This window comes from Aythya ferina (genome assembly GCF_964211825.1).
Source record: "Aythya ferina genome assembly, chromosome: 1".
Classification (NCBI taxonomy): Eukaryota; Metazoa; Chordata; class Aves; order Anseriformes; family Anatidae; genus Aythya; species Aythya ferina.
Window position 1 is genome coordinate 62723527 of NC_140296.1, and position 26272 is coordinate 62749798.

The 26272-nt window shown below is 39.1% G+C and overlaps 1 protein-coding gene across 6 annotated transcripts in view; it reads right to left on the reverse strand.

Annotated features, from left to right (window-relative positions):
• Positions 1-26272, reverse strand: part of MYO16 (myosin XVI) — a 376631-nt gene that overhangs the window by 283929 nt on the left and 66430 nt on the right. For 5 of the 6 annotated variants that reach the window (XM_084526026.1, XM_084526029.1, XM_084526030.1 and 2 more), the window contains exon 2: positions 1957-2220. In XM_084526026.1, coding sequence (XP_084382152.1) covers positions 1957-2182 — 226 coding nt within the window. In that variant the 5' untranslated portion in view covers positions 2183-2220. Of the gene's footprint in view, positions 1-1956; positions 2221-22744; positions 22995-26272 lie in introns of those variants that run through there. The other variant, XM_084526025.1, reaches the window with a different exon arrangement.

Below are 26272 nucleotides of genomic sequence, written 5' to 3' on the forward strand. Positions count from 1 at the left end.
ACATGTTTCAGTGGGATTACTTTAATTTAAGTCTAGCCCGACTTTATGGATTGAAAATCCATTACTGTTTGTAGGCATTAGATACACTCTCAGAGTATGTCTTCCAGTTCAGTTTTGTCTGAAAAGAATCTAGTTTCCATGCTCCATAAAGCGGGAAAAAATACAGTACATGGATATGATATTTAGTACAAAAGCATATGTCTAATTTGAACTGAAATCCTGATGTAGATGCATTCACCAAAGAGTCATGGCTGAATGTTCCACTCAGCAACTGCAGCAGGAGAGCAGCTTTTATGTCTCTCTCTATATATTAATTATTATTTTTACTCACATTATAATATTTCTTACTATAGCATTATTCACTTATAGGTGGACAGGCAGTGGGAATATTTGCCTAAAATCACAACAGACAGGCATCTGCAGGTTCCCTAGGTACTTAAAGACAACAATAGCACTTTTCTAAAGTCCTGTGGAAGGACAACAGGCATCCAAATCAGGATAGTGTTGTTATTCCTACTGGGGTTATCTTTGGCCTATTTGAGCTGCTTGCTTCTGGGAAGGCATTATCTGTTTCAAGTGCACGGTACCATCCCTGTTTTTCCCCCACCTTACTTTCTTCTGTCTGAGGTATCTCCTCTTTCTGCTCATGCTATTCAGTTTCTGAATTTGCTGTTCTGATTCAGGTGCAGCTCAAGGCCAAGTATGCACAACACAAAAGACTGTTGATCCCCCTTCACTACTCCAATGAGCAATCTACATTTCTTCAGCATAGCAAAAATAGCCTGAAGTATCCGACTTTTACAGAATGCTAAAAGTCACGACTTTTACAGAATGCTAAAAGTCACGTCTAGTATGCTGCTTGTTTTTTCAGAGAAAGTTAGAAGCTGTGGGAACATGGAGAGAGAAGTTTTTCACTTATAAAGCCTGTATTTTTACACATTGTAAGAGTGGAATGAAAAGTTTTGAATTTTATTTGTAACATTTATAAATGATTCCCTGGGCATTCACTTTAAGAGAAGTGCTCTTTGATCCATTTGCAGTATAGATCTAAATGTGCAGGACTATATCTCAATGATGAGCAATGGCTGTTAGAACAAATACCTACTAAAACTAAGGTTCAAGAGTGAGTAAAAACCCTGTATCTAATCAAATTGGCAAAAACTAGGAGAAGGCTGGCAATTCAGCTGTGTAATGGGACTCTTGTTCAGAGCCTCCTGTATTAGGGTAGTTTTGTGTTAATGTGATTAGAAAAAGCAACCATAAAATCTGATTGTAAATAGTTGCTAAAAGCATTGCATCAGCTCTTTTCTTATATCCCTCCCATACAATAGTGTGGGGATTCCTGGGAACTTCTAAAACATGAGATATCCTTAATGCAAGGTTTGATTTCCCTTTGAGGAGTAAATTATAAAATTCCAGGGATGAGATGATTACAAGTGTACCAGGGATTCAGACAGTACCAGGAAACTAGAAACTGCGGCTAAGTGTTTCAAAAGGCCATGAACGTCATACCAGACCCAGAGAGCTGACCTGTTGTCAGTGAACAGCTTTAGCCAGGCCAGTGCTATTAATATCACATTTCATTTTGCAGATTTTTATTATAAATGGAAAGTTTTCAAAATAACTTGAGTGAAATTCTGTGGCCCACAGATACGTAACAGACCACACATAATGATGATAATAGTCCTAACCAGTTTTGAAATGCATTAGTTTATACACATATTAACCTCAGAGTCAATGTTAGGCCTGCTAAGGTTTATTTTTTATGCCTTAATGAATTCATTACAGTGACAAGCTATAATATATTGTATGTAATACATATCTGTATATTCTATCATTTTATGATAATCATAAAGTGAAACTGTATTTTTCTGAAGATGGGTAAGTAGAAGATGCAAGCTCCTTCTCTGAAACTTTTAGCTATACAAAAAGTAAACCATGGCATATATTCAATACCTTCTTTATCGTCGTGATGTATGATTGCATCCTGTATCATATCGGCAAGATTGAAACGAACTCGATGATTCTTTCCATGTTTCAGTTTTTTGACGTAACCCTCCCGTTTCTGGAAAGCTTTTTCTCGTTCATAATAAGCCTTTATTTGATCACAGCGCATCCGCTTCACCAGCCGCTGCCGCTGGCCGAGAGGGAGGGACTCCAGCAAGCACTGGTCAATTTCCATCTCATGAGACCGAAAAACATTACATAGCTGGAAACAGCCTGGAAGATATGGAAGAGAAACATATTTAGATAAGGCACCAGTGTGAGTTAACTTCTGATTCCAGTGCTCTACATTATATACATGCTTCTAATAGTAGATAGGTGCCCAAATTTCTCATTTCTTAGAACTATCAGCATCCTAGATGAATGAACTTCTCTCTCCTTAGTTTGATGTAAGTTTTTGAAGAGAGTGTAGGCTCAAGAAACTTTGGGCAGTTAAGAAACACCAGAATTAAGCATTATCATGAAACTCTAGGCCTGCTTTTGTTTGCCCATTTTGCTAAATCTTTAATTACATCACCAAAGGGCTCCTACCTCACACAGGGCACTACCTGGGTAGTATTGACTAAATGACCACTCTGTTTTCTCCTTGCTGCTTGACATAAGTCTCATCTACTGAATACCATTCTAACCCTGTTCTGAAGACAATAATTTCCTGACAGGCTTTTGTAAAGCTCACATCATCCTAGCATTCAAATGCTTCGCAAATATGTATTTATTTTCTTTTAAAAAAATCAAGGATAAAGGAGCATTATTACCTACCTTCTGTACTGAAAAACTGAAAACACAATCATTTTTAAATCACTGATTTTCAGTGTCCAATTCAAGACATCTATGCTCTTTTCTCGATTTTTTTGTTTTGTTTTATTTTGTTTTGCTTTACAGACATACTGTTCTATACACTATTAGGTAACACCATAATAAAATATTACCAAAGTGATAGTCCTACACCCGCATACCAAGCAGCCCTACCAATGAGAACCCAGAATCTCACACTGGATTTTCCAAAACCAAGGAGCATACATTTATACAAAACGTGCCCAGAATGTCTTGTTGAGAAACTAATACAAAAGCAGACACAGAAAACAGTTCTATAGGTCAAGTTCAGTCAACTTATTTTAACATAAGCTACCCTTTCTCTATATATTTCTACTCCTTTCTTGGCATGCCCTTCTAGTTACAAGAAAATTGTCAAACTAAAACGTTGGAAACAAGTATTGGCTTGCATTAAGCCAAAACATACACACTCTTTTTGCATGTCAGAAGCCAACAACTCCTTCTGTATAAAACAAAATTTTCTGGTTGACCTTTAATGATATGTTCCACTGCTGAGCATGTCAGAAAGGGCAAGAAAAGTAAAGGGTAACTCCATAAAGTGGCGGAAGATGGAACCTCATTCCCAGCTTCACTCCAAGGGATCAGAGCATTCAATCAAGTGGAAGATCTGCATTCAGATAATCCTCAGCCTGAGGCAGTTTGTGACTGCATCTTCTTTCTGTCACAATATCAGGACAATGGAATAAGCAAACTCCGTATCTTCCCCGTTAGAATTGTTACGCTTTGTATAAAATATTTCAGTACCCATGCCATACGCCCCCACAGTATTTTTGACCTGTAAAACTCTTAAGCTTATACTTTAATACACCTGAGTCTGGGTGTAGTGCCTGCCAGCCAGGCTCACAGCCTCAAAGGGAAAACCAGCTTGCTGTCTTAAACCATGTTGACAATGCAAACTGAAAGAGATTTTCTTCTAAATGCCATTCAATTCGTCATTGCTACTTCATGACTGCAACAGAAGACCAATTGCAGGAATTTTCCCCTTCTACTCCTATAGCAGCAGTTATTAGCAGCTAATTAAAGGCACAGACAGCATTAGCTAAGATGCGGCAGACCACAGTTCTCATGTCCAACCTTTGCACCTTAGCTTGGTGACCATGCACGTGGCCTCAGGCCTTTGTTGGAAGAATACAGCATAGCAAAGATGAGCACATACAGCCAGACTTCAGTTTCAGCAGGGATGTGGCTGTCTTAGTGTCCTCTGTATCTCCACTGAGATGACCCTCAGCCTGTATGACTGGCAGTCTATTTGCTCCATGAAGAGTTAGGTTGAGCTGCTTGACTGCCAGTACTGGCCTCACATAGTTGTTTCCAGTGTGTGGCCAGAGTCAAACAGTTCAGGCAGATTAAGAAGAGATTTATTCATCAATTTGGGTGCTGGTCTGAGCTGAGAAGTGATGAGTTGCAGTTGGAATTCCTTCTCTCAGCACATCTGGAACCTGATGAATACCAGATCAGATCAATAAGTGACTGTGGATATAATAGCTGCAGGTCAGCAGTCTTGGTAGGTAAAGCCTGAATTGAACAACATAGTATAGATGCAGAGGAGGCAAACATTCTGAGTTCATCATTCAAATGTCTACCCAGTCATGAAATGTCCAATTCCAGTTTTAGAACCAGGCATATCCCTACACCGACTGTGGTGTCCTAAAGGTAACGGGGAACTGCTGACAGCACAACAGACAGGAATTCCTGGATATTGCCCTCAAAGAGCTTAATTCAAACCCAGGAAGGTTGTAAACATGCTTCTGGTGGAAATTTTGGGGATAACATAGTGCCACTTTGAGCAGGGGGTTAATAGGAAACATCGGATCATGTGACCACATCTTTGCTGGCCTAATCTTGAAAACCTCCCTCAATGGATTCTGCAGGTTCCCTGGATAACCTGTTCCAGTGTTGCACTGCCTTCTATCAAAAATGCCTTTTTTACTGTGGTCATTGCACCTAACTAATAATGTCACTACCAAGCAGAGTTCAGCCTTGCCATTTCTGTTACTATCTTGCTAGTTCACTGCTGCCCTCACTCCAGCTCCTCAATGTCCACCTTATACTAGGGAGGCCAAGACTGCAGACCCTTGCAAGTGTAGCGTTGCTAACCCCATGTAGAAGGACACAAGGACTTCCCTCAGCCTGCTAGCCTGCTATCTTCCTAATGTACCCCAGTATTGTGGTTTGCCTTCTTTGCAACCAGAGTACAGGGTTGGCTGCCATTCAACTTTGTGTCCACTGTAACCTCCGCATCCTCTTCAGCAGGGCTGCAAATCAAACCAGTCACTTCCCAGCCAGTACTGATTCAAAGGGTTGTTCTGTCTCGGGCAAGAAAATATGTACTTGTTGAACTGCCCGGTTTGACAGCCCAATCCTCAGGATTAAGCTCTACCACTCAAAGTATGCCAACCAACCACTCTGCCCTAATTTAGCATTGCCAATAGCAGCAACAGCTTCAGCTGTAAAGAAAACCAGGAAAAAGCTGCTAAAATTCACAAGTTTATTAGGCAGATATAAACTGTCATTGTTTATAGACTGACAACTTGGCTCAAAGAGAAGCTATTGGAGCCTCCTAAAGGCAACATGTGTGGCAAGTCTGTCCATCTTCGTTTCTTCCATGTATGAGAAAAAACATATGAACTAGCAGAGTAGACTCATACAAGAACCTCATAACAAACTCATTGAAGTAGAAGATTTTTGGAAAAGAAGATCTCAACCAGATCTCTTTCTGAATGCCCGTCAGGAGGCAGTATGATAACGTGAGAAAAGGCTTGCACATATGTAGAAAGCCTGCCTTCTGAATCAATTTGCATACAAGTTTATAACTCATTATATAAAATACCACATTTGAAGATTAGCTCACGTGTTTCTTCTTGCCTCAGTGTATGACAAATTACAGTTGTGTACAGTGATTTGATGATTTGATAAGGTCACTGTGACTGTCATGGCAGATTGGACTGGATAACTCATTAGCAGTGTCTTCATCAAAACACTGAAAAAGCTTCCTAGGGTATGATTTATTTAATGAGATGCCCAGGACCAAAACGACTAAAATAAACATGATTGTTGGAGTATATCTGGTTTTGAAGTACGCATCTTTCATACAATCATACAACATAAAAGCCTCTATGGAAAACTGAAGTATCAAAACCAGAGATCCTTTATGGTATCACAATGGTTGTTAGCTAGCATAGGACAAAGGAAGTCTGTAAATATAGAAGAAAAAAAAATGTTTAAAGGATGCTTGCTAGTGTAGAGCTGCTTCATTGACTCCACCTTGAACCTTTAGAAAGAAAAGAATCGTTGCTACAAAAGAAAAAAATAAAAAGTTGATAAAATTGTAGCAATTTACTCACAATTGGCCAGAGTGCCAATTACATTACACCACAAATTACAAGCTTGATCCTGCATGTTCGAACAAGGTATTTCTGAGTAAAGAGGAACTGCTTGCTTTGAATTGTTACTGGTTCTCATTGCGAAGGTGAGAGAAGGAATATTTTGTGGCATTATAAGCACCAGTCCACGAGCATCATGAAGAGCCTGGGGAGGATGATGGGATATAAATGGAGAAGAATGCAATTGCTACAGGCGTTTTCTTCCATCCCCTAGAGGTGACTTGTGCCCAAGTAACTGTATGTCACATAGGAACAGTTGCAAAACCTTTTTCCAGTAACCATAATGACACAGCTTTCCTCTATATTTCCTGTTCTTATGGCTCTATCTCACTTCACTTTAGTCACTAGCTCTGGCATCTAAATTAGGAGTCCAGTCACTCTAAAAAATGCACCTTAGATGCTAATTCACATTGCCATTGGGTGAATATGTTCCTATCTGGATTGCATGTCAAGAGGCATTTCCAGAATGCGAAGCTGAGTGCAGAACTGCCTATACACATTCACACTCTTCTCATGCATGTTGCATTTTCATTTTTCATGTGATATAAATATTTGCTATTGTGATTCAAAGAAAGAAATACTAATGGACTCCAGGAATAATGTGCTTTATAAAGTATGGCAAGTTAAAAACCTTCTCTCTTCATTAAAAGCACACTCATAACCAAAATGCTGACATTCCTTACTGCAGCAAGTATCTCAGATAAGGTGATACAGAATTATGGTGCACTATACTTTCAACTATGAATAAAAATGCTAATAAATACTAACATACATATTTATCCTTATTTATACAAACATTTGTCTTGATTTTGATGATATTTTAAAGGTTGAATAATTAATCTTCTGGGTGTTTGAAGGACTATGGTCTTTATAGCAGAGAAATACTGTGCAGATGGGTTAAAATTACTTGGAAAAATGGCAAGCAGATTCCAAGAATGCATCTACTTGAGACTGCTACCCAAACAATATTCTTTGAGCACGCTGCTCTCACTGAAGGAAAAAGGATAAAAAAAAGAACATACACTGTGTTCTGCCTGGGTTCTCTGACACTTCAGCTCAAGAGTTTTGATCTGTTCCTGTCATAACTACAATTAAACACCTAAATTCTCATTTAGATGCCCAAAGTTATCCTGATTTTCAAAAGGACGAAATACTTGAGAATTTCATCCACTTCAGTATACAGTTCAAACAGATAAGCATTTGTTAAACAAAAATAGCCAAATCTTGATAAATACTTAATTATTGTATGACACTTTTAAAGCTGGTTAGCTAAACATATTCCCAGTACTAAAAAAGAAATGTGAAAAAAGAACACAGTGAGAAGCAAGTACTTTGATACATAAAGAATCGGATACATGTATGATGTAAATCAGTGCAGCTGCTTCAAAAGGCTGCATTACTTTACATCCCACAGTTGATAATAGAAATATGACCAGAAACTACTGGACTGACCCTTTCAGTAATGAATTTTGTTGTTACACTTGATGAATCATAGAATCATTTAGGTTGGAAAAGATCCTTAAGATCATGAAGTCCAAACATCACCTGACACTACCAGGTTCACCACTAAACCATGTCCCTAAGTGCTACATCCACACATCTCTGAAATATATCTGAGGATCATGCATAATTGAAATATTAATTTATGGTTATTTATGCAGCTGAGCTGAATTCCACGTGAAATCAGTGATAAAAATGCAGAAGTCTAACTGATACAGTGCGTCTGGACCACAGATCAATGCATTCGACTACAGGTGCACTCTTCAGAAATCAAACATTATTATGCATCATCTATGGACCTGTCAGTTTCAAAAAGAAATATTTCTTATCCACAGAAGGGGCTACATTAGTTTAAATCCATCTCAAATTGCAATGTTAAGGTCGGTATCAAAATACTTGGGTTTGAAAATCCTTTGTTCAGTGCAGGGAAAATTACTTACCATGTGAACAGCCTCTCTGTTACGTTTATTAAGCTCTAACTGAAACACAATGCTCTTAACCACTCAGCCCCATCTTTAGAGTTAAAGTATTTTCTTCAGGTCAGCAGTGCTGTTGTTTAATGCATCTGCAGGCTTATTTTATTCCTTTCTTTTTTTTTTTTTTTTTTTGTACCCCTTCCCAACCACACGCAGATAATTTTAAGAGACCAGTATAAATGTAAACTATTTCTCTTGTAAGGCATCTAAAGAATTCAATTAATGCCAAATCTTCTGAGAATAAATTGCATAGCAGCAAAGGTGCTGATCTGGATCTCCTGTTCTTGGCTCTGTGGAGCTTCTTTTGGATGTACTTGCAAAGTTAGGCTTCTTAAATGATATAAAGCTTTCCCATTTTCTGCTGAACACCCTACTCTCTCTCTGCTGAAGAGCAATACTGATCATATTCAAGCAACCACTCTCTTGTAAAACCCTAGTCCTGTATGCTGCTCTTCAAGAGCCTTTCGATGTGACTAGACTGGTAAGCAGGAACTGCAATCAATCCAGCTGATCCAAGGAAAACTTACTTATCAGACACTATTAATCAAGTCTATAGGGTTTCTAATAGATTCTATTATCTATCTATCAGCAATTCAGTGAAGTTACAGCAGCATTCTCTACAAATTTATGATATTTAAATTGGAGAATCAACCAGTTTGGGATTTTGCCTTTGCAGTGATAGAAGAGCACCTGAATAATAAGGAATTAAATAAAGCAGAGAGCTCTGCAGTGTCATTTGTGATTTACATCATGTAGCAGTCTATAACATACGGATATTGTATGTGCTAGGTAAAAGTCATTAACAGCATGTCAGCCTATTCAGTAAACATAATCAAATTGCCTGCCCATGCATCAGTCTTCAGTGTAATAAAACACAGGTTTCCAATACACACGCAAAGGGTTCTTCCTGATCAAAAAAAAAAAAAAAAAAAATCACTATTATTTTGTTTTGCCTGTCTTCAATTCACAGGTTTGAACGTCTCAGAGGAAGCATGTATATCTATGTATATCTGAGAGCAGCAGTCCTCATTTGTGGATCACAGCCAGAAACTGAAGGAATGTAAATAAAATGAATAGGCACGATCTGGTTGTACTCAAACCATTAGTTTTCATAAAGCTGCTGTCTTCCACATCCCCTCTACTGCTATCATCCTTGTATGTTTCCTTGGAGAACGAGATGAAGGAGGACTCTGGATTCCCACAAACAACATGCCTCAGATACTTCAGGACACTGGTAGGGAGGGTCCCTTGGGTGTCAGTCCTGAAGGGCAGAGGATCCAGGAAGACTAGACACTCCTCAAGAAGGAAGTCCTAAAGGCGCAGGAGCAGGCTGTCCCTGCGTGCCATAAGATGAGCCGGCGGGGAAGAAGACTGGCATGGGTGAGTGAGGAACCTTTGCTGAGTGTTGAGGAGAAAAAGAAAGTTTATGTTTGATGGAAGAAGGGGCATGCAACTCGGGCAGAGTACAAGGAAGTTGCCAGCATATGCAGAGAAAAAAATCAGGAAGGCCAAAGCTCAGCACAGGCTCAAGCTGGCCAATATGGGTAAGGATAAAAAAAATATATTTTTATAAATATATTAATGGCAAGAGGAGGGCCATAGAGAATATCCATTCTTTACTTGACACCGGGGGAAACATGACTACTGAGGATAAGGAAAAGGCTGAGGTTCTTCTGAGGTTGGGATCCACCCAAGTGTGCTGACAGAGTTGGTGGATGTCATTGCTGGGCTGCTTTCCATCATCTATCAGCAGCCATGATCATCTGGGGGGGGGGTCACAGAATACTGGAGACTTGCTACTGTGATGCCCATCTATAAGAAGAGTCACAAAAAGGACCTGGAGAACTACAGGCCTATCAGCCCAACCTTGGTGCCAAGAAAGGCAATGGAACAGGTCATCTTGAATGCAATCACACAATGTATGCGAGACAACTGGAAGATCAGGCTGGTTAACTCCTTAACTGCGTTAAGTTCTGGGCCCCTCACTACAAGAAGGGCATTGTGGCCCTGGAACACGTCCAGAGGAGGGCTATGAAGCTGGTGAAGGGCCTGGAACAAAAGTGCTATGAGGAGCAGCTGAGAGAACTGGGGGCGTTTGGTCTGGAGAAGAGAAGGCTCATGGGAGACCTTATTGCTCTCTGCAACTACCTGAAAGGAAGGTGTGGAGAGCTGGGGGTCGGCCTCTTCTCACAGGAAACTAGAGATAGAAATAGAGGGAATGGCCTCAGGTTGCAGCAGGGGAGTTTTAGATTGGAAATTAGGAGACATTTCTTCTCAGAAAGAGCAGTCAGGCATTGGAACAGGTTGCTCAGGGAAGTGGTAAAGTCACCATCCCTGGTGGTGATCAAGGAGGGGTTGGACATGGTGCTTAGGGACATGGTTTAGTGGGTGACATTGGTGGCAGGAGCATAGTTGGACCAGATGAGCTTAAAGGTCTTGTCCAGTTTTAATGATTATATGATTCCCCGGCAAGCAGCAGAACAGGTCCTTTGAAGTTTTTCTACAAATGCTGCCTAACTACCTTATCTTTATTTCTGCTTAGAGCAAGGTAGGTGGTGTAAAGAGCAATTCTGCATAGCAGTATATTTCACCAGAGGAAGAACAAACTTCCTTGCAGTAGGATTTAATTTCCTAACAACATCCTCAAGTCTATTTTCTATCTTCTGTGACAAGAGATTTAATGGTTATTAAGCAACCCAGATATTCATACTGTAGAAAAGCAGCATCATCAATTCTAACTATAATAGAAGAGTATAGTATCAAACACTGCTCACTAATTTGGATAAATTGCGTCAAAAACTAAAGGATACACAGAGGTAGCATAGTCACATGGACTTCATTTCTTTTGGAAAAATCAAAGAAAAATATGCCTATATGATTCCTGAAGATACTAAGTATTATTCCTAAAGCAGTTAACTTTAAAGTTTTAATAGAAATAGTATAAGTCCCCATGTTAGTATAAGAAGAGAGAGCTCAAAGTAATCAGAAAGTAACAGTCATCCAATTCAATGATTGCATTGAGTGTTTTGTTTGTTTGATATCTCTCTATATACAAGTTAAAAGAAGAACTAAATTGGCTGTCTGAGCTAATCATTATAATCTTTTGTTCACTTTTGGATCTATGAAATTATGTCACTGATTATTTGGAATTTCCAGAAGCAAGCAATGTATATTTTTTAGCTGAATACAAAGCACTTAACACTTGCAAAGTCTTTGAGAAAATAGAACCATAGACAGATAGAATCTCCTGAGTTGGAAGGGACCCACAAGGATCAGTGAGTCCCACTGTTGGCTCCACACAGGTCCACCCAAAAATCAGACTACGTGTCTGAGAGCGGTGTCCAAATGCTCCTTGAACTCTGTCAGGTTCGGTGTTGTGACCACTGCCCTGAGGAGACTGTCCCGAGTGCCCAACCACCCTCTGGGTGCAGAACCTCTCCCTAACCCCCAGCCTGACCCTCCCCTGTCCCAGCTCCATGCCGTTCCCTCGGGTCCTGTCACTGTCCCCAGAGAGCAGAGCTCAGCGCCTGCCCCTCCGCTCCCCTTGTGAGGGAGCTGCAGGCCGCCATGAGGCCTCCCCTCAGCCTCCTCTGCTCTGGGCTGAACAAGCCAAGGGACCTTAGCTGCTCCGCATACATCTTCCCATCTAGACCCTTCACCATCTTCATAGCCCTCCTTTGGACACTCTCTGACAGCTTTATTTCTTTTTTATACTATGGTGCCCCAAAACTGCACATAGTACTCAAGGTGCAGCCACACCAGTGCAGAGTAGAGCAGGACAATCACTTCCCTCGACTGGCTAGCAATGCTGTGCTTGATGCACCCCAGGGTACAGTTGGCCCTTTGGGCTGCCAGGGCACATTGCTCACTCATATCCAATGTGACATTGACTAAAACCCACTGATTACTTTCTGCAGGACTGCTCTCCGGCGTCTCATCCCCCTGTCTGTACATATATCCAAGGTTGCCTCTTCCCAGGTGTAGAAATTGGCACTTGGTCTTGTTAAAACTTCATACCATTGATAATTGCCCAAGCCCTCTAATTAGTCAAGGTCTCTCTGCAAGGCTTCTCTACCCTTGATGGAGTCAAGGCCCCCTCCCAATTTCATAGTTTCATATGCAAATTTACTCAGTATATCTCCAAGTTCTACATCCAAGTCATTTATGAAAATAGAACTGGCCCTAAAATGGAGCCATAGGTAACCGCACTAGTGACTAGCCACCATTCTGATGTAACCTCATTTACTATAACCCATAAATAACAACAGTGTATTTAGTTATATTTTAATAATCTAAATCTCTATAAATCACACCACCAACAAGAATAACTCTAGAAGCTCCAGATCAGAAGGTATAAGGAGAGCAAAAAAAAAGATCTGGGCTTACCAAATGACAATTAAAAAAAAAAAAGATAGGAAGTCCTCTAGGATAAATAAGTGTATATATATCTCCTTTTAGTCTTTGCAGAGACCTGGCTGTCTTTATTTGGATACAACATAAAACTTTTGAAGTTGTAACTAAACTGTGAAGATGAGTTATTCCTTTACAGTGCAGTAAATGGAAAGATAATAATACATTCATTTCTAGTCTACTCCTTCAGATATGGGACACAGAGGAGGGGAAGATGTGCATCTGGGAACTGATGCACTGGAATATTCTTGCTGCCATCACGGTAAATATAAAGGGCTTTTTTATGCAGACCAAGGACACTCAGATCAACAGTAAGTGATGAAAAACACTAAGACTATTGCTGCTACTTGTAAATCTGGAGCTTGGAAGGGTGAATTAACACACAGGTACACAGTAAGAGAAAGCTACAAATTACAGCTGCTACAAAGGTTTCATGATACACTTTTAACTAAAAGAACTAATAAAGTTGCATGGCAGCAGAAATAACCAATAGTTTTACAATAAATAAATCTCTGAATAAAGAAACTAAAGAAACTTAAGATTGTTTCAAATCCTGGGGCAGTTCTTTCACAGACATACTCAGTTATAACTATTTAAGTACAAATATGCCAGGGATCAAAAAGCATATAGTATATGAGAATTACAGAAAACACAGGCAATAAATACATAAATCAAAAATTTGTAAAGCCTACAAAGATTTTTATATTTTTTAAGAAGGGACATGTGGATCAAGACAAAGAGGATATTCAGTATCATACATGACGGATAGTCAAAAGCCAAAAAGGAAACAGTGGTTGATAGACCCCAAGTGTAAGGACTGGCAAGCACACAGGAAAGGAAATCCTGTGCCAAGTGGACTGTGGTTCAGCATGCCATCTAATCATTTACAGAGATTACTGCAAAGTAAAAGCAGATGGAAAACTAGTTTACAGTGGGGCTAACAAGAACTCTGCTTCAGAGCTAATATGCAAGCCTTTGGTCACTGCTTAGTGTACATCAAGGGACTGCCATCTCAGTTTTCAAATAGTGAAAGGATTGGAAACAGACCCTCCTCCTTTCTGCAGAAAGGCAACTTATCTGGAATATTGCGTTCAATTCTAGACAGTCAAATTGGAGCAGTTCAAAAGAAACCACCACAAATGGTTCTGGGGCCTGAGGGACTGATTTATGAGGAAAGATGAAAAGAATTAAATATGCATAGCTTAGCTAAGCAGTGACTAAGGAGAGAAATTAACAGAAATTTGAAGGGTGAAAAGGAAAAAGAAAGGTTATATATCATAAAAAGGAAGGGAACTTGGAACAATAGAACAAGTTTAATATAGTGTAAATTTAGGCAGAGTACCAAGATACAAATAGCACACCTGGATTAGATTACCAGGTAAAACTACAAAATCCCTCGTTTGGTATACTGTGCAGACAGACACGCAAAAGCACCAACAAAGGCACAGCATTTTTGGGCACTCAGGGCAGCCCAGTCAGCTCTGGCATCTCTGGATGGACCTGTGTGCTTTTGTAAAGACAACGCTCCAACAAAGTGGGGAAGCAACCACCAGGGCAATTTCAGGTATGTAGACCCATCCCAATGGCCTCTGAAAGACCTCTCTCCCTCACACTGCTATCAGACCTGTTCAAGGTTAGCCTGGGCTATGATTAGAACAGCAAGAACTCATGCTAGTCTCAGCTGGATCTTCACAGATAAGTGAAAATGAAAGCAGGCGGAGCAGGTGTCCTTATAACATAGTTTAACCTAGTATGTCAAGGTCACCTTCCACATCTACCATCTAAGCATTATACTCTTGGTCACCTAATACCATAGTCATATGGAGGCATATAACATAGGAGAAAAGAAGTGCAAAGAATCCCTTATCAAACTTGAGTGTGAACATGCAACAGCAATATCACTTTTAGTTTAAGATAAAATGGGAAAACCCTGTTGACCATTTCTCTTCTGAGGAAAAGGAGGAAAAAATTGAACAACTTCATCTCACATGAGAACTGAAAAAAGACAGTGTCAACTTATGGACTCCTAGTCTACATGAAACTTCAAGTTTGCACTGGGGAAATAACTAGACAAACATACAAAAAATACTTCAAAGCTATTGAAGAATCTGAAGTAGAAGTCAAATTATTGTTGAAGCTCCAACATTATTTCTCACAAGACAGAAAAAAGTGTTTCAGAGACACAATGAAGCTATATATTAATTGGTGATTAGAAGTACATCATTTAGATTGCTTTGAGCTTTATTTTTCACAATCTATGTGATTTACACAAATGACTACTGTAACTAATATCAGTAATGCAACTCACTAAATAAAATAATCATGTGCAGAGCAAAACACCTGAAGTACAAATTGTTCATTTCATACACAATCTGAGTATATTTTTTTTTTTCCTGTTTCACAATAAACCAAGTACTGGGTAAGGGATACATAGACTTCACATACTGCCTTACAGTCTCCTGTGGTAACATACTTAAGTACTATCACCCCCACAAAGACTGAGGAAAAAAGGAAAAAAATCTGCATGCCTGCTTCCATCCTTCCTTATCTTCAGCTTAGATGCCAATGTTTATAAAACTTTTACAGGAAGAAGCTTTGATTACACGTATAGTAAAAGGATCACATTTGAAAGCTATTGATTAGCTTTCAAAAAAATGACCTTAATAGACCGTTCTATTTTCAGCAGAAGTCTTTACAAGGTCTCATATATATTTCATATGTCATGCTTCATAACAGGATTTGCCTCAAATTTACCACAGCAGGGCTCCATCAGCCTGGGGTGGAATGGCCCAAATCTATCGTCTGTCTACATGCTCTGAATATGACTTCGATTTCTTCTGAAAAGAAAAACTGCATAGAAAGGCATTCAGAACAGTATTTCCAGCCCAAGGTATCAAACCTTGAAGGTTTTCCTTCTTCCCAAGAATAATACTTTTTGTATTAAAGTCAAATATGAAGTACAGATGAGTAATGCACACTTTCAAGTGAAAACCCAACAGGAATGTCTCCATTCTAGCTTGGCAAATGCCTCCTCATAAATGACCAGTGGGCCTTTGGCTCATATGCCATGCCTTCCAGTTCATACTACTTGCCAGTTCCCTTCTTCACAGAATCATCTAGATTTTTGCTGACCAGAGATCAAAACACACTACATGCCAGCTCTCTGCATCACCTTACAGATGGGGAAACTTGTCACAGATGATTGTCTTTCAACGTTCACAATGAAACTGGTAAGGAAAACAGATCTGGCAGTATTATTTTCAATTGTGTTTCTTCGGATTACAAAAGACTGATCAATGTCATTTGTTATCTGAAAGAGAGTCCAGCACTCAAAACACCAGAACTTGTACATTTCTTTTAGCAGGTCTTATTATGCTGTTGTTTGCACTGATGGCAGTTTCTTGAAAGCAAACAAATGAAAGATACACATTTCAAGATACATGTAAATTTATTATTATTTTTTTAAATGTTGGTAGTACTCTTTCATGATATATCACAAAATTTGCATAAGGACAACTCTTTGTTGTTCCCAAACCAAACTTCCATTGACTTAATTGATTTTCATTTGTTTAAGTACAAATTAAAATTAATTTAGAATTTTACTTGCTTTGAAATAACTATTTTTATACTGTGGCAGTTCTGATGCAAGTATTTATTTCATTATCTACAGATGTTTTCTCTTAGGCTTTATAACTTATCAACTGTACAAAATTTACCATGATATAGCCTGAAATATAGCCAGATTTTGTCTGAAATAAGAAAAAAAAAAGTGATTATTTGGAGCAAGAACTTATTTCAGGAATGAAAATAAGTTACTGTTTCTCAAAATTTTCACCAACTTTGTAATGAGAAGCGGCTACATCGCTACAACTTCACATGTTAAAATAGAGAGGTTTGGTTCGTTTTTGCTGTTCTCTATTCTTGCAGTAATCTTCTCAAAAAACATAATATCAGAATTCTGAGGCTTCATGCATGCTGTGCAATATGGTGAGAAAATATGATACTTTGACCTTTACAATCTTCTTTCATTTTCCTTTTAGGATGGTTATATTTCTTTGCTGTCTGCAGACTCACTATATTAGCAGAAATAAAGGAGTATAAGTACCAAAAATATAAGAGATTTCTTTATAATTTCTTCACAAGTTCACAGTAAAGTTTTTCCGTAGAAAATGCTGATGCTTCTCCTTCATGGTAGATTTTTTTTTTTCCACAGCATGAAACAAAATGTTCAAATAGAAATTTGGGGATGACTGTAATTTTCTTTGAAAATATTATAAATACAACCTATGCTTAGTTTAGTACAAAGTTGGAATCCTGTAGCCTTCAACTGTCCATGTTAGTATTTCTCCTCTTGCTGTTATTTCAAAGTGTATTTCCCCAAAATAATTTTATATTCAGTCTTCTATTTAGAATCTACAAATGAGTTGTTACAGTTAGGAATGTTTTATACACTTGGAAGCATATTTGACAAACAAAAGTGCAAAGATAACTGGGCTACTACAGGCCATTTTTCTAAATATCACTTTCAGTATCTATATACAGATATTAAAGGTTCTTTTAACTTCTTTCCTGGCATCCAGTGTCATGATTCCTAAGTTTTTCATATCTAAATAGCAAATTAGCCCAAATTTTAAAAAGAAAAAAAAAACAACTTGACTTTCTGTCAATGTCATATGAACCCAAGAACAGAGGGGTATAAATAAATCAGTAAATTTAACACCAAGAGCTGGTGTGGAAGTACTATGTTCATAGGTTGTACATTTTCTTTTTTTTCCTGTTGACTTGCGCCTATCCTGTTATTGGCATAAGAGAGACAGAGAGGTTAACAGAAGTAAAAATGTTCTAGTTGAGGTTTTACTTGTATCAAGATTTGTAAAACAAAAACCAAAATTGCAGAATTAAAAACCACTGTTTTACCTAATTTTTCAGATATCCTTCATGACATGTAAATTATCATACCTTTTTTTTTTTTTAAATCTACTTTGTATATCACTGGAACACTAGACTCAGTCTGTCAAAATTAAGGAAGAAATAATGAGTACTGCATTAGCATTATTTTTGTGTATTTTAAAATGTAGGTTTATGACACAAATGTCTTTCATCAAAATCCCTTTAATCCTTCAGAATTTCTTAATGCACCTTCACAGAATCTAAATACTCTCAATCAGTGGCCAGTCACACACAACTGATCCTCTCTCTCTATCTGGGCTCCCAGGGAAGAGGACCTCCCGCTCTTTTTCCCAATCTTATTTTAAGCAGCTGTCCTAGATATCTCATTCCAGTAATAACCGTAACCTCATGCCATAGGTTACTGGGTCAGAAGCATAAACAAGGAAAAGGAACATTTCTCTGCAGTAACATAAGCTCTCTTAATGCAGAAATAAACATGACACGAGAATTTGCTGACACAACCATGAAACACCAACCTCAGCTAAAGTGATGACTGCTGAACAGGGACCGGTATAGACATTGTGTTTGTACTTGTAGCTCTACATCTTACCACCATAAATTTTACTTTTTTGTGCCTCGAGCTCCTCATCAGAGGCAGATTCTCTATGTAACTAAGAGGATGTAAGAATTCTCAAGGACATCATAAAACGTACTACATAAGTGAACGCTGCATTCCACTCAACCCTGGAACAGAAGAAACCTAATTTACAAGAAGAAAACACTCTGAAGACTTTATTAGTTTTCTCACCTCACTAACGGTCCAGTGTGACAGAGCTATGTGTCTCCTTCACTTGGGGTAATCACACATCCTACACACATACTGCCACAGGGGCAAAGGGCTCCCTTACCATAGACCAACTTGGGGACTCCAGTTTTTTCCAGGCTCCTCTTCTTTTCTTATTCAGCCTAAGATAGAGCAATTCACTCCACTGAACACAAGAAATCTTCACAGACTGCCTCACTGTGATAAAGCTGACATGAACATATTACATGTTTCACCCACTGCATTGCCTCTTCCTCCTCAGGGGAATTAAGTTCAAGTCCCCATCACCTGTAAACTAAAACTAATGTATCACATCACATCTTCCCCCACCCCTTTCCAAGATGCATACACTTCAGGTAGATCTACTGCTGTGGCACAAGTCTGGAATCGAACATGACTCTGGGTGACACAAGAAGGGCTGAATTACTTGGCAACAGCACCCAGACTGAATTCAAAGTGCTAAATGAGAGCCTGGGACAACATGACTCTTTCCTTGAAAATATCCTGGAACATGCTAATGCAGTCCATCTTATAACCTTGGTGATAAAGAAGCAGACAACACCATAGGTGAAATGCTCGTCCAGCTGTGCTGAGTGTCCTACTGGTTAATAACTTTGTTGAAACAGAAAATTTATTAAAATGAAAAAGTGGGGTGAAATTAAATAAAATGGAAATCATAAGAATAATCCAAAGAATTTACTCTTCTTTTATTCATAAATATAACTTTATTACAAAATCTTCTGTGAATTAGTGTGAGAAATACTCAAGATGACACACATAAGATCATTACTGCTAGCTTTGGCCTTTCAAGACAAAGTGTATGATTAAGGTCTCTGGCACTGCAGACTGAAGTCAAGACAATATATTTTTTTAATGTAATAAAAGATCACTGGAGTATATGGATTTTTTAAATATTATGATTAGGAGGCAGTGAAAAGAAGGAATAAATCAGTACAGTTTACAAGATACCTTACAAGGATATAGCAACATTTAAAGGCCAACTCTTTCAGAGCATCTTCCATCTTCTCCTCTACGTAATTTTCTCCATAGACAATCCTTGCCATATATTCAGACACTGGAATGAACAAGGGTTAGGTGTTGGAGAAATCTGTAATAATTGCTTTTGTCTTGTTTGAAGTCCTGAATTAAATTCACCAATAAGCATCTAGTTAATATCTCGATCCCAGGTCTCTTTACGTATTGGTCTCTAACAACACAAAATTCAATGTTTCATAATTCCTACAAAGGAGATTAAAGGAATCAGAAAAAGAGATACTCCCAAAGCAGGGAACATAGATTCTGATGCTCCGATTTGATGTTCCCAGAATTTGGATAAATTCACTTGGCTCAGATTTTCAGCTGCTCTGAGTATCGCTCCTTACCAAAGTCTTCATTCCATTTTTAGATTCATGCATCTCTACAACATTGAGAGTGGAAATCAGACTTGTGGGTAATGAATTTAAGCTTCCTGAAATAAAGTACTGCTCTTCTTGCTACCTTTGGAGATCCCTTAGAGGAAGTCCAGAGTACAGGTGGAAAACCAGAGCCATAATACATAAATGATGTTATTTATGTCATAACTAGATATACAGGAGAGAGAAGCTAGCAGCAAGGCGCTGCCTAATTTGCAAAAATTACATTCATTTGTACAGTCTGTCACACAAATCACTGAGATAAAATGGTACCCAGCAGCTGGCAGATAACATGTGGCAGCCTCCTACAAACCACTGTGCTCTCTGCTAAATAGCTTGCACCAGCTGATTGCCGGGGAGAAGCTACTCACACAGGCAGGGACAGCTCTCAGAGGCAAAAGTGCTTGGCCACAAAAAGGAGATGGGCACCAGTAGTGGCAACATGAGCTGCTCAAACAGGCAGACGCACATGCTGCCTGTGTTTCAAATGCTGAAGGTGCCAGTTGAAGATGACACAAGGGCAGCAGCAGGTCTTCTTCCAGGGTTTTACTGGGATGAAAGACCTTGCTGGGCATTGCCCCAGACAGCCTGGTGTGACTACACAGCTGCCTTGCTTAGAGAAGCAGGAGGGTGGACTAGAGAGCTCCCCAGGCTACTTCCAACCTGCAATGTCCGGTGACAAGATGATGCCAGTACAGCTCATTTTCACAGCATCCTAGTGGAAGCAGCACATTGAAAAAATGAGGGAAAATTAGTGAAATTGTACTAAAGCACTAGTAGAAGAATAGGTATAGACCTTCTCAGCTCAGATCTCCAGTCTGCAGAGATTAAAGCACAAAGTGCAGACACATGCAACATCCAGGTGAGTTACCACTACAGTTCATAAAATGCTAGCTTTAAAATGCCATTAGTTTACGCCTTTTAGATACTTCTCTCTCCCTAAAGTAGATGCAGAGACAGTACTCTCTGCAAACATGTTTCCTATGGTTCAATGCCTTTTCCTTCTGATACAGAAATCATCAATGAAATGGATTAAACACAAAGCACGGTGTGGAAACTCGTGTGCTATCCCTTGTGAGGTTCAGCTGCTCTCAGCAGATCTCAGAACATCGCTGGTGCTGCCACTGGCACTCAGCCCTGGCCCATATTTGCTCCCAGCTTTCTGCCAAACACAGACATGAGTAACACTATTGGCATGTTAAGTCAAATGGTAAGGCTCAGAGGAGGAGCACTCAGGAGGGTTTCTCCTTCACTAATTACAGGTGGAGGTGGAAGCAAATTCACTAATTCTGTATGGAGAAGCACAGGCAGTAAAATGCCCTCCTGCTTTAGATGCTGGCTGAACCTGCCAGAAAGGCATTCTAAAGCACACTATTTGGAAGAAGTGCAATGGGGTAAAAGATAACGATTTAGTGAAAAACCTCTTATTACAAAATTCTGAATTTCGAAAAGAGGAAATACACAATATCGTCAAAACTGTGATGTACATTCACCTTTCCCTCTAGTGTGTTTTAGTCCTTCATCCCTGCCCTCTAACTAATGCAGTGAACATCCCAAGTTGAGAACCTCACATTAATCCTTCTCTCTTGCCAATTAAGGAGCCTATGGTATCATCATAGTCACATATACAGCATGTCATTGAACATACACATGCCAACATACACTTTCACTTTAAGAAAGTAATTTCAAAGCGAATGAAGACAGAACAGGATTTTTCTGACATCTTTGAGATATTATGCTGCAAATTCCCCATCTGCATTTCTCAAGTCTCGTGACAGGCTCCAAGACTTATTCTTAGACAGTGCCTTTAGAGCTACCCAGTAAAACCAATCTGTGCTTTTCATCATATACAGGGAATTTAGGCTAGGAGCTCCCATCAGTACTTGAAAGCACTTCCATGCCCAAGTCCCACTGAATCCAGACAGGAGGAAACCCTCATAATTCATTTCCCCTTGAATTCCAGAAATTATTCCATGGCACCTTAATTTCATAACAAAACATCAAAGAACCACATTATTGGTTTCTTAATGCAGTATTTTAAAAATAGTTCCAGAAATGGCCTTGGTACACTCACATTATATGAAAGACCACAGTCTGAGAAGAAAACCTCATAGCAATCTTTCATTTGTCATGTAAAAAAAAAAAAAAATAAAAGTGACATAACCACTAGAAATCTGAAGTTTTCCAAGTCCTGTAGTTAAAAAATGCCCATGGCTAACAAACTCCTCCTGGCTGCCAAAAGCAAACATCTAAATAATAATTCATTACTATGATGTAAAGACAGCAATTTCCATTCAAACACTGGATGCTTTAAAAAGCAAAATGCAAAAGGTAGAAAAATACCCAAGCTAGGAAGACAAGCACAATCTTGACAGACAGACTAAAAAAAAAAAAAAAAAAATGCTGCTAGGAATTTGCTCTGCATTGAATCAATGCATTTAGCACAGATCCTAATTTCATGCTCTAAGGAGGTGCTTGCATGATTCAAGGTTAAAAGTTCATTTCATTTTTTAAGTTTGTCCCACCAAATAGCTAAATATTCTGATAAGGAGAGGACACAAAGGTTTGATCTACATAGATAGTGAGATGTGCTCTTAATTATGAGCTTTTTCATTTCATTTCTCATTTGTAGTACCCTTGCAAAGTGTAAGAGCAGCGTCCAAGGTTGTCCTTATAGGCATCTTTACCATTATGCTATATATGACATTTCTTCTTTTGGGAAATTATTTTCTTCAGTGATTAATTAGAATAAAAAAAAAGTTTAAAGAGCTAATCAGTATGAAGTTCAGAATGAGAGCTTTATCATACACACAATGAAGTTGCCTCTGAACAGAGGATAAAAAGAAACCCTGCTCTGCCTGCATATTCACATGCAAAGTAACAACTCCCCTTCCCGACTACCACGTTGACATCATGCGGCATCTGCCTCCGACTTTTTGCATACGCATTGAAAAGACACACCTCGGAAATAAAAGACAGCTTTATAATCAAAATAACCATTTTGTTACTTACAGCATTTGATAAAATGGTAATGAGACATTCTTTCATCTCAGGCTGTAGTCTTGCTACAGGTTTCAGCATTCTCTTCTGCTACAACTGTCATGCCCAGGAAATGCATTATTTAGAGCCCTTCCTCAGGTATCCGGTGTACCTCAGAATACATTATTTAACGCAGGTTCTGTTCCAGGATCTTGCAGAGGCTTCCAGGTCATCCTCACCCGGCTGCTGGAGTTACGATAAACCTCTGTGTGTCTTGAGCCACGACTACTGCACGTGCTATTGTAGCACGATTGAGTGACACTGCTCCTAATCCCACATCCCCAGGAATAGAAAGATTTAATTGGTGTGCACTTGCAGCCACATTCTTCCAGCACTGAGGTGTGCTGCTGCACTGCGGCTCTCGCAGTCCTGCCAGTTAATGGCTTTTCAATAGCTTTCAAATGGCAGCAAACTAAGCTTGATGAGTGGGCTCGAATGAAATCGCAGAACAAGGGATCTTAAATTTTACTCGTGCATGGCGTTTGTGTGCCAAATGTGACCAGATTCTTAGCTGGTACTGAAACAGGATTATTTTTAGTTGCCACCAGTTGCTGTGTGAATAGGAAATTGATATAGGTTCCCCAAAATAGCTACCTTTTAGCATCACAGATCATTATGTCAGTTTGCTGTAAGGTAAAAATCAGGACAGAGCTCACAGCCATCTTCAGACTCTCCTGGTTTATGCATGGGTTCGTTTAAATTGAGCTGAGAAACATGCTTGGGTGTACATTCCTCGATATGCTCTTGTTTTGTCATTTCTTTGTATTACACTGCATCTTTTTCACAGATGGAGTATTTCTGTCAGAAGAAGGAAACTGCAGGCTCTGCATGGTTTATGTCATGAATATGTGTGTTATCTAATGATATTGTAATCACCGATTCTAAGAAAAAACGCCTAAGAAGACGCATCACATTTAAATATGAAATAGGCTCCGCTGAGAACAAGTCCATACAATTATTTAGCAGACCCCGGAACAACCAGTCAGTGTATCCTGACGCATTACCCGCCTTCAGATTAAGGGCATACAAAAGGCAGACCTGCATTGTATTTTAAACACCCAAACCGCATCATCCTCTGAGCACAATCCCTGCATTACTTTCCCAAGAACAGTCACCTAAGTATTTGGTTACTACTTCTTCAAGAAGAACTACAGCAAGACATTTAAATGAATCAAATAATAATTTAAGAAAATGGTGTTCAGAGGGGATTTACCTTTGCTTACCATTTGTCATGCTTACCACAGTCATCATTTCACTGAGTGAGAGCTCTTGTAAAGGGAAACTGATAGCCCAGCCATATTTAAATCTTTTATTCATCTGAAAGGTTCTCACTTACTGTTTTGTATACATAACATTTTTAACAGCAATGGAGCATTAAAGGGACTACAAAGGGAAAAGGGTCTGTCTCATTAGTAAGGATTACTAATTCAGATTCTATTAACTATTCTGCAAAGTTCCCACAAGAGCAGAAAGATGTATATTCACAGGCTTCCCATGATCCATTAGCAAAACCCTCAGGTGAAATCTCTCAGCTCCTAACAGCCACATATTTCAAATCTACTTTTAGGTATAATATGCACAACAATAGTTTTGCCAGAGTAATTATTTAGGTGTTGTTGTTGTTGCTTTTTACTCAAAACATCATTTTTCAAAAGAAAAGGAAAACAGTACAGAAAAATAACCTCAGGAAAGAGGGATAGATTATATAAAGCACAATACAGTAATTACATTACCATGGAAACTTTTTCCTGTAGTGTAAAGTAATTAAGAAGTAAATTTTTCCAGACTTCCTTTCACACATATCTAACACTAGGCCACCTTGGGCCATATGGCTTATAAAAAATACATATCCAGAGCTTTAAGAGGCAATGTAAAGTCATAGTCCATAAGCAAGTGTCAAGTAACATGACAAAAAGCCCTTTGAGCACCACTTTGTGGCTGTGCCATGCCTAAGGAGCCTGCCACCCACCCAACCACAACAGCTGAGAGCAGGAGGGCTCTGGGCAAACTCTGGTGAATGGGAGCAACAGGCAAAACGTGATTTTTCTCATGAGGAAGAAACATTTGGATTTTGGCATGAACCTGATGTGGCCAAAACAAACAAACAAAGAAGGTATTGGGATCTGCCTTTCATACAGAAAGGACCAAGGTACAGGTCAGACTCCTGATCACCTCAAAACATCGATACTTCACTTTTACATCAGACTACTTGGAAGCAGAGTCCTTCTGTCTATGACCAGGATGCCCCCAATTTCTTTTCTCTCTTACCACACACCGGGCCATGTAAGCAGGGCAGTGCAAAGGGCCACTTGACACAAGAGAAGCATTATGTTGTGGCTGGGTACTGTGCCTTGCCACTGGATATTTGGGTCCATCGGGCAGCACATACCCCAACTGCAGCAGCGTATTGCAGCCTCTCCTCTTCTCTGTGAGCCCTTGTGCCAAAAATTTGGTCAGTTGCTCAAGCGTGATTGACAGCCTGCAGGTGAATGAAAGACAGATACCAAGTGTGTCTCAGTCCCAGGACGTGGCGTTCGCAGAGAGCTAACCTCAAAAGACCTTTCATTTTAGAATATCACATGTGCTTGTTTTTTTGACTTTTTTTTTTTAATTTAGATTTGTTATATGGGTAATTGACATTAGTGGACTCTACAAAAGACATAAAAATTTAGAAAATGGCATTGTATATTGCTGTCAGCAAGAAGTTCTGACTCAAGTTGAAGAGCGGCATTGAAGCAGTGCAAAAATGAGAAAGGAAAAATCCCATAGAAATGGGATGAAAGCACCAGGCAGGGTAAAGACAATGAAGTGGAGAATGAAATGAAGCCATCAGATAAATACTGGTATAGATGGAATGGACTTGAGAAGTGGCAACTAAACCAGAGGCAAAAGGAAGCCAGCACAGGAATATCGAAAGAGGACAAAATCTGATCCACTTATTGGAAAGATGGGTAATTTCCACTGTAGCCTTCTTCTAGGAAAGTAGAGAAAGAACAGAAAGAGAAGAAACTGTAGTGCTCATGGTGGTGGATGTCCATGTCATAAACAGATTCCAGGTATGCGAACAACAAATAAAAGATTTTGAATTCTAGAATGACTCCAAAGGAGGAAATATTTTGTTGTCAGTGATTATACGAAGCAAATTGTACCATTTGCTTATTCACAAGAAGAGGGACATTAATTGTGCTACACATTGTCTCCTGACTGAGACAGGAATGAGAAAGGAACCCTAATGTTAAAAAAAAAAAAAAAAAGACAGAAATGACACTTGAAGTCCAGCCATTTAAGCAATGCCGATATAACTGTACAAGCTCTTAAGTGTTGCAAAAGTGCCTTCTTTGAATATTAGAGAACACAGACAAGTTTTCAATCCAGTGCTTAAGTCTACAGAGACACCCAAGTGTACTTGGACTGGAGAACAAAGACTGAGCTGGTACCAAACCTGATGTTAAAACACCAAATACCAATATATTTGATTTTGTCTAGCTTACCAAAAATAGT